The 10,263-nt window shown below is 41.5% G+C and overlaps 1 protein-coding gene across 1 annotated transcript; it reads left to right on the top strand.

The window, feature by feature from the left end:
- Window positions 1–9,090, top strand: gata2b (GATA binding protein 2b). Its single transcript, XM_023267350.3, has 6 exons — window positions 1–169; window positions 419–843; window positions 1,304–1,897; window positions 3,621–3,766; window positions 6,317–6,442; window positions 7,590–9,090. Exons 2-6 carry the CDS (start codon window positions 618–620, stop codon window positions 7,872–7,874), a joined length of 1,377 nt encoding a protein of 458 aa, XP_023123118.1. The 5' UTR covers window positions 1–169; window positions 419–617; the 3' UTR covers window positions 7,875–9,090.
- Window positions 9,091–10,263: the final 1,173 nt, after the last annotated feature.

Below are 10,263 nucleotides of genomic sequence, written 5' to 3'. Positions count from 1 at the left end.
GTTAGACGTGTTGCTTTAAGTCCCAGCGGACTGGGTTTTACTCCGACAAACACCGAGCGAAACCTGGAGACGACCTGCAGCACCGAGGAAGGGAACAGAAAGCAGAGGGTTTTTTTTCTGCCAAAGAGGCGTGAGCTGTTCGGACGCTGAGAATCAACCACTGGCAAAGGTACGGCATGTTTCTGTGACTGTCACGGTGCGTAAAACAGTCTGGTCAGGGTTATGCGTAAAAATGCCCATCAGGCTGTGGCACGAACGGTGATATGGTTTATAAATATGTTGGGTGGAGATGATTTTTTTTTCTGAAGTTGCATCACGGTAGAAGCTGTGCACAAGCTTTATAGGACTGATCACAAACAGCAGGCAGCGCAACACCTCTTCCTTTAAAATATTAACATCTGATGTTGGCTTGTTGCAGGTTTCCAGTGTCAAACTCGACTCGATGTGCAGGAGAAGAGAGGGACTTAACTCAGAGGAACAAGAAGAAAGCAAAACACTCATTCTGTGCTGTGGATGGACACAGTGAAGCAGATCTCATAAAGGACAGATAATTCAGACTTTTCCGTGTCCTCTCCCTGGATATTCTCTGACTTTACGCGCTTCAGGAAGCCACAGAGATGGATGTGGCGGCCGATCAGCCCCGCTGGATGCATCACCACGCCGTGCTGAACGGACAGCATCCGGACTCTCACCATCCCGGCCTGGGCCACAACTACATGGAGCCCACGGCGCAGCTGCTGCCTCCGGATGAGGTGGATGTTTTCTTTAATCACCTGGACTCACAGGGAAACCCGTACTATCACAACTCTGCCAGGGCCAGAGTGTCCTACAGCCAAGCGCACGGTAAGATGGAGCCAAGGCAGGGTTACATAAATGGAACACACACAAACTCAGTGGCTGGTCAGCATGAGAAGCAGGAAAAGATATGTTTTCACAATGTTAAAACAGTAAAAGCGATGCTGGTGTTTCATAGTATGTTAAAATTGTTAATTAAAATGTGCATTTTTTGTGCTATATAAACTAGTTTGTTTATGTGATTGTGGCTGTTGATTTTTTTTGTGCTTTTGTATTTTATGTTGGACAATTTTTAAACATATTTTGAGATGAGATACTTCAGTTTTTAAAGGCATATTTAGTTCAGAAAAATGCAGATTTAATTAGTCTATTTTAGTGAGATTATGCTGCTTTATTTGGACGTTTAAATCACGCCAGTGAATCAACAAGTCGCGCTTATTTTGCATCCAAACTTGCCATAGAGGGTGGATCAGCATCATAATATATGAACTCTGCTGTTCCTCCACAGCTCGTCTAACGGGGAGTCAGGTGTGTCGGCCTCATCTCCTCCACAGTCCGGGGATTTCGTGGCTGGACGGAGGGAAAGCAGCCCTGTCGGCTCACCACCACAACGCCTGGGCCGTGAGTCCCTTCAGCAAGCCCAGCCTGCACCACCCGGGCTCCGCGTCCCCCGGCGCCCTCTCCGCCGTGTATCCGTGCGGCAGCAACTCCAACGCGGCCTCCGCATCCTCGCTGACGCCGCCGTCCCACTCCAGCTCCCACCTGTACACCTTCCCCCCCACACCGCCCAAAGACGTGTCTCCGGACCCGGGGGCCTCGTCCCCGTCGTCCTCCGTCACCAGAATGGACGAGAAGGAATCTATCAAATACCAAGTGTCGCTACCGGAGGGCATGAAGATGGAGGGCTCCAGCCCGCTGAGGAGCAGCCTGGCCTCCATGAGCGCCCAGACTCCATCCACCCACCACCCCATACCCACATACGCCCCCTACTCGCTCCAAGCGGCCCACGAGTACGGCGGCAGCCTGTTCCACCCGGGCAGCCTGCTGGGCTCCTCGTCCAGCTTCACCCCCAAGAACAAAGGCAAGACACGGTCCTGCACCGGTGAGTCCAGCTCAGATCTGCTGCAGCTTTAAATAAAGGAAATTAAAGCTGAACCCAGTCAGACCGTGTTTGGACATAGAGGCAGAATATATTGATCTTATCTTTGCTCTGCAGCTTTGATCTATAGGAGCCAACGAAATGAACCGAACCTAAAGTTAACCCTCAAACAATAACAAAGTAACCTAATATATTTCTAAAACGCCCTGTGGCACTTTAGTGTAGATAATATTTGTGTAGGCCTGTTTGTGGTTGTCCTTTTGTGCATCTTTGTATCCTATTGCAATGTGTTTTAAATCTTAAATCAATCTTTAAATTCCATATTATTGTGTTAATATTATTGTAAGAGGATTATTATACTCATTAACTGTGAACCTGCACAATCATTCACAAGCTACCTGTCAAAACTGAAGCAGTGTCTAAATGCCAGATAAAGTAAATGTACAATTAATACCACCAAACTCTTAATGAAATAATAAACTGAAATGAAAGAAAATAATTTAAACAAATAATATTTATTTATAAAACTAAATCTTAATTTAAAAAAAAGATTTTAAACAATGCAGCCTGTCAGGAAGGATTCTCTTCTGTTATTTTACTACCATTTAAATTATAAAATCCATTTAATATGTTCAAAATCACCAGATTAGGAATTATGTGATTAATTTAGTTTGAGTATATACAATAAAATACATTAAACTCATTCAGCCCATTCCATGCCGTGATTTAGCATCATTTGGCGTTAATATTTTTTCAAATTTGACAATTTAGGTAAGAATAACTTATAAACAAAATCCTCCTCATAATAATAGGGATATGTCCCCACAAGTAAGTGATATTAGAGGCCGGATCTGCTCTCGACACAGAGCCACTTTGATAATCCTTTTCTGTAAACCGTGACTTTGTAATTATGCCTGAGCTGGCTGCAGCACAACAGTGAACTGGATCCAGCCCAGAGGTGTGAAAGAAAAGATCCTCAGGCGTACACAGCCAAAACCTCTGTATTTAGGCTAGTAGTCACTTCTCTGTTACATAAGACATTAATACAGTGTCCTGATTGTTATTTGATTACAAACCAGGAGCCTCCCAGCTTCAAGCCTGTTGGTATTATCAGAGGTATAGTGTGGAGTAACCTAAACTCACTTTCTCTACTCTTTCACAGAACACTGATTAGCTGCTGGCAGAAACATGAAGATTTTATTACATTACAACATAAATTATTCTCTAGTGGTTGTTTGCTTTCAGAGCTTTAAATGATTCAGAGGTTTTGAACTCTGATTTATTTCATGAAGTGGTAATAAATGGCTCTGCTGAGGGCTTTTTAAAAAACATAAAGTAAGAAAATGGGTGTGGAGTTGATCTTTTAGAAATGCTGAGCGTGAAAGCACAGAGGAAGTTACTAGAAGCGTAAACTCTTATCCAACTTTTGGCTGTTTTGTGCCTCTGCTAATGTAAACCGTGAAGGAGTCATTTCATTTTCCGGTGCACTGCATGCCGACAGTTTCTCCCTCTTTACTCTGACTAACTCTCAGCGGGCCCAAAAACTGCTTCAGCTAAAGATGTTTGTTTGTGGGGCTGAAGCTAAAGCTACTGACAGAATCCAGTCTGGCCTCTGAGTCCAGATGTGTCCACACACACATGGACATAAAAAGAAAACTCTGGCTTTAATTGTTCATATATTATATGGCCTGTAATTTTACACATGTCCATGTGTGCTTTCCCTCAGAGGGCCGTGAGTGTGTGAACTGTGGAGCCACTTCTACGCCTCTGTGGAGACGTGACAGCACCGGACACTATCTGTGCAACGCCTGCGGCCTTTACCACAAGATGAACGGCCAGAACAGACCACTCATCAAACCCAAACGCAGGCTGGTGAGTCCACACTGCTGCTGCTGTGTTCAAGAGAACAACGCCGAGTGTGTGTTCCGTAGGGTAGTAAATAAAAAGAGCGTAAAATGAAGGGGGAGGGGGAGGAGGCACAATTCCAGGAAAGTTGTATTTTCCCAATCAGTTTCCAGGAATTGTGTCTCCAGTTCACCTCTTGCTCCTTCAGTTCGGGCTGTTATCCGAGTGGGACTGTCTGCGTTGTTTCTCTTATCATTATTAGAGCTACTTCTGATACTGTCATTGATAGCAGGGCCGGCGTGCCATCCCTCAAAACAACGCTGTGCCTCACTGACACTTTTCTGGCCGTAATGCTGCTGTGTGATGTGCTGATTTTTTTTTAGATTTGAGGGGTAAAATGTTTAAATAAAGGTCTAAGTTGGTTTTTGACACGTGGGCAGCAGTGTGTTGCTGTCTAGTGAAAACTATGTGTCTCCACTTTGGGTTATTTTCATGTTTTCTACTAAGATTAGGTGTACCAGTGATTTTAGAACATTTCCTATTTGTTAGGCAAAAAAAAATTACAAAAAGAGAAAATTCACAATCAAACAGTTGATAATGGTTGACATTTTGGAGACTTATGGTTTTAAAAGGACAGTGGGGAACTAGAGCAGCAGATCAAACAGCTTTTTCCCACCATGAACTGCTTGAAACATCAGCATTACTGTTGAGAAGTAGGTCAACATTCAACTCCAACTTCACATCACACCCATCACTTTAAAAACGCTCACATTCATTTAGACATTGTTCCCCACCAGGGTGGAGCTGAGGTGAAATCTTATTTCAGTGAAATACTTGAAAGCAAACAACACTAATTCTGCTTGAAATAACTCTAAATGTGCCTGCATGGTCATTTTGCTGACACTTTGAATGCATCCCTGTGCAGCTGCTGTTGTGTGTTGCAGCAGGTGGCAGCTGTGAGAAGAAGACAGTGTTTGCAGTCAACACACATTAAATCAGAGGGAGTCTAATTAGGAGACACTACTGTAGAGCAGGACTTGGAGAAATGGTTTGAAGTAGTTTGGTTTTCGAGGAACGCTTAGGACGGCTAAAAATAAAAGCGAATGCCTGGATTTTACCATTTGTTTTAATGAAAGCAGCATAATCGAAGCAGAGACGCAGATTGTGCCATGGCGCGACGAAATGTGCGCAACTTCACACCCGCTGAAAAATGAAGATTTACTGAGAAAAAAGTGGAGTGTTAGTACTAATACTTGATACTAAGAAGACACTATTCTACGAAATCACTTAATAATTTTTTAAAATGCGTTTTATTCACCTGCGCTGATGAAAAGTCAGTTGCTCGACGCGTGCGCTCCACGGATTAAATCTACTTGACACTGAAATACGAGCAGTAAAACAACTGTCTGTTTCATACAAAGTATACCAGCGTTTTTCCCCCCAGCGACATAAATGCATATACGGTCATATATCAGGCCTGGTTTCCGTGCTGCTCGGCCGGGTTCGCACTGCTCCACCGCGTCGTGCGCTCAGAGGCAGCAGCCCTCCAGTTGTTTCCTATCCGGATATCTGACCGGTCCAGATAAAGCAGCGGGGGCCAGAGGCTGCTTCCTCCTGTGGCCTCCTCACTAACTATAGGCCCGCAGCTCACTTTCTAGTGGTCAATCTCTCCGTCCACCACAGAGAAAGAACAGTACAGTGGATTTGAAACTACGAATATATATTTTTTAAAAATGGTATGGGAGCTGATGTGCGACACAGAGTACTCTTGGGCACAATTACGCAGCTCTCACTGTAAAAAAAAAAAGTGATGGAAAAACGTGGCATAAATGATTGATTTCATGTTTATTGAGGTAATATAGTTAGTCTGACTGAGAATGATGTAGATTATAGTAATTTTTTGTAGTTAAAGCATGAACTAATCATGTTAAATAACCATTATGTGACACGAGACTCTTAATTTGATGCCGATTTGTCTTCTTAAACTAATCAAAAAATGAGTTTAACCAATATTTGTAATGTCACATGTCCTGTTTCCCAATCATGTTTTCCATCTGACGTCTTGTTTGATATTTTTTATTTGAAATCTACTTCCCAGATATTGAGATTGTCTATTGCAGTCATATACAGTACATACAGTATAGTATAGTCATCATAATCAATTATTTTTAAGCACAAATTTTATCTGCAACAGTTGCAATTAATGATTATTCATGGTTTAATGAACAAAAAAGGCAAAGCTTTATTACTTCCAGCTACACAAGTTCTATTTGGTGTTTTTTCTCCTCTTCCATGATACTAACTGAACAACTCTGGACTGCTGGTTGAGAAAATGAGACATTTGAAAATGTCACAATGTGTTCTGGGAACATGTGATGAGCTTTTTGCATGGACCGGTGAATTCAGTGTCAAACAATCTATAATAACAATCTTTAGTGACGTCATTGTCGTGAAACTGTTTAAATCAATAGAAATAGAAAGTTCAGCTAATGTCAGATTGTGTATACTGAAATAAATTTCACCTTCTTCCCCCCATAAAACTGTCCTAATCAAAGCCCAATTTTTATTTTTCCACAGTCTGCAGCCAGACGAGCAGGCACCTGTTGTGCTAACTGTCAGACGACCACCACTACACTTTGGAGGCGCAATGCAAATGGAGACCCAGTGTGCAACGCCTGCGGCCTCTACTATAAACTGCACAACGTAAGTATTTGACCGCTGAACCCCAGTATGGGCCCAGTAGGACCAAGTAGACAGGAAGTGAGCGGGCAGGTTACATTGATTGTTGAGTGATAAGAGAGAGAGGAGAGGGAGAACGAGGGTTGTTTTACTCTCAGACACTGTTGCACTCATTGGTGTTTTCTTTCTTTGTGCCTTATTGTTTCCATGGTAGGCGTAATCCCCTTGAGACTCACAATGGTGGGACTGTTGTTAAGTGGGACTGCCACAAGGCCGGTCTCCATATGAATAGAATTAAGGCTGGAGGCATCAAAGTAGACTATATGGCTACCAGGGATGCATATTTGTAAAAAGAAAAGTACTACTTAAAATTATTGCCTGTATAGCTAAAGCCTGTCACAGCTCACTTCTCTGTGTCATAGAGCACAATTGTTGTCCAATTAAACTATTAAAATTAAAACAGTGAACTACGCTGTTGCACTGGATGATATGTTCCTTCACGACGCTGAACATGGGCACTGTAGTTTTATTTACCATTTTTTATTTTTTTATATATATATATATATATATATATATTTCTAGGGCTGTAAGTGCTTCATAATGTATTCATCTATGGCTGAAAATTGTCCCCAACAAATGCACTGTTTAGACTTATTCTGTGTTATGTTTGTTACAAACCACAGTACACAGCTGTTTTAGGAAACCATAAAAAAATGAAACTTCATACAAGCGACCTGTTATTGGAAGTTCTTAGTTGGAACCTCTTTGGCCGAATGTCTCAGATAGGATGAAGAAGGAAAAAAGTAGGAACTACTTGGTTTGGGACTTTATGGAATAAAATAGAATACATTTGTCATTGTACAACCAAACTGTATGCAAAACTATTCAAGTGCAAACGATAAAGTGCATCAGAGGTATATCGGTATATAATTTAATAAATCAAGGAAAAATGCTTATAAGTCAGCTATATAAAGATTAATCTATTTTCTTTTGCCATTTGCAGACAATAGAGAATAGAAAATATAATTCGTCTTTGAACACTTAAACTTCACAGATACATTATTTATAAATGCATTTGGTTGTGTTTTTAAAATCCATATCTTTAATTCCTGAGTGAGAAAAAACTGTTCCCCAAAACTTTAACCACATCATTCACCTCTCCGTTTCGCAGGTGAACCGGCCTCTGACCATGAAAAAGGAAGGAATACAGACACGCAACCGGAAAATGTCCAACAAATCCAAAAAGAACAAGCGGTGCAGCGACAGCTATGAGGAGTTTTCCAAAAGTCTGCACGACAAGAACTCTCCCTTCAGCGCCGCCTCTTTGGCCGGTCACATGTCCATGGGCCACTTGCCGCCTTTCAGCCACGCCGGACACATGCTCCCCACGCCCACCCCGATACACCCGTCATTCGGCCACCCACACCACTCCAACATGGTGACGGCGATGGGCTGAGAGGACGAGGCGAGGTGTTGACACGGAGCTGCTTCAAGAACCTGAGATGGTCCCATGAAGGGGGGTGAGGGTCGAACCGGAGGACAGAGTGTACAGTGTTACAGACATGCAGCTTGTGTGTCTTCATCTTGATTATCTCTCAATTGCATATGCCAATGGTAGGATGGAGAACAGACGTATTGTGAGGGGAAAGGACCTTTTACTCCTTATCTATAGGTACCTATTCTGACATGGGAGAAAGATTCCGCTCCCCGTCAGCCAGGCACACACATATAAATATGAAAATGTCATTGCACCTCATAGTTTTGTCCCCACTGACAGCCTGACTGACTGCAGTGTGGCTTGATATGTGCTGAACAGGTTTGTAGTTACTGTGAATATTGTAAATGTGTGTCCTTCACACCTTAAAAATGAAAATATGCTGGATTTTTTGCTCACGGACGATTTTAAAAGGAATTTTCACAAAAGAAACAAGCAAACAAAAAAGGTTTATGAATTCTAATTTGACACTGTTTATTATAATTATTGTTATTATAATTATTATTGTTATTCAGATAATTTATTTTCACTATTGTTTTTTTCTTTGACTATATTACCTGAATCATAATACGGATACTGTTATCCCAGTTATGAATATATTTTTAGCTGAAGCGCTTTGTCTGAGGTGGTCGACATTTATACTCTCAAGAAATAAAGAGATCAACTTTATTATCCGATCTGTTCTGCCTATTTAATATCAGATATGTACGTCTGTAAGATGAGGATGGATACAAAAATTTGCATGGCTAAATCTGATGTTGAATCTGAGAGACACCGGAGGCCAGTGTATATTTAACCAGCAGCCTTCATGATGGTGCCAAGTCCACTGAATCTAAATCACAGCTAAAGTAAGTGTGTACTGTTACAACAACAATCTCATGTTACAACAGGTGCTCTGCATCCTTTTCTGTATCCCTGTCCCTCTCTACAGCATCAGATTAACAGTCAGCCATCTTACCTTCAAAGGTTTCTCCACAGCTGACGCTATTATCTCCATGTGGAGAATATCTTTCCATTCTTCTACTAATAATCTGTGTCATATTCATGTAGCACGTCTACCATCCTGCCAGAGTTGGAGAGCATATGCTTGCTCTTTGCTACCTGTTCAAAACAAGCTGAAAATCTGGTGCCCATTGCATACTGTTGATAATAAAAAATAATAAAATATATAAACCTAGCTGTGATGACTGAGGATACTTATTTCACACCTGATAAGATTCTATTAACTTAATTTAAAATTAAAAATAGAACCCATGACTACTTCCATGTAAAAGGGGTTATGAACCTGTAGAGAATTGTCGACTGTAAAGTTCTCCTCAACTCTACGAAGTGTTTTTTTTTTTTTATACTGTCTTTAAGTTCTCTGTTTTTGGTTTTACAGCGGGCAGCTTTACTCTTTTGGTTATATGCTCTCATAATGTCATTGTTGGACACAACAGGCAGCTGCATGCTGTCAGTAAAAAATATCTGATGAGACCAAAAAAAATACAAAAAAGACAGACATTAGCTAGCTGTTAGACATATTGGAGGATTTAACAGAGAATGGTGCAAACTAAAATCACAGCTAACAGGACAGTGAATGTCCAGGTGGCCAGAGGCACAGCTCTAAGTCAATGATAAGACCTCGCTAAAAAGTTTGTTATATTGATTACTAGTATGCTAGTGTTGTATTTATAGTTGTTTTTTATTACTGCCTTGCTCAGAGACCGATGTATAAATGTATAAAAACAGATGCATATTCATTGTCTGACCTGGACACAGCATCTTTTTATGCTTCTGTAACCCCCCACCACTGACCTCCTTGACTGTGTAATACTTCTCTCTTTTCAAGGCAGCATTTGCACTCAATAGAACAGTTTCAGTGTATTCGAGTTCCTCCTCTCATTTTTGTTGACACAAACCACCACTTTCTAATAAACGGGTTCCTTTACTTGGGAGGGGAGATTAGCTCCGTTACCAGAAACTGAGCTGGCTGAGCCATGAGCAGATGCAGCTGGTTAAGTAACTGTGGGAGCCACAGTTACTTAACCAGATGCATCTGCTCATTGGATAATACACTTATGAAATTGGCTTTTTCATGATCAGTCTGGTACATGAGGCTAACCCAACAGTGATATAAGACATCACTGCCAACCCTGTTTCTGCCCGCCTGAGAGGTGATTTGTTTTCAGTTACAAAATCAATCCACAAACCACGGCTTTCTACCAGCAGGTGACAAACTGGGTACACTGTGTGCCCTGCACTTCTACTGAATAACAGTGAAGTTCTTGTAAAGCCATTTAATTTTGAATGATATCGCACAAGGGTTTTCTCAGGCTTGTTGCTTACTGCAGATAATTCATCACAATGA

This window comes from Amphiprion ocellaris, chromosome 5, assembly GCF_022539595.1.
Source record: "Amphiprion ocellaris isolate individual 3 ecotype Okinawa chromosome 5, ASM2253959v1, whole genome shotgun sequence".
Taxonomy (NCBI): domain Eukaryota; kingdom Metazoa; phylum Chordata; class Actinopteri; family Pomacentridae; genus Amphiprion; species Amphiprion ocellaris.
The sequence above is the reverse complement of the archived record's forward strand: the minus strand, read 5'-3'. Positions and strand labels throughout refer to the sequence as shown.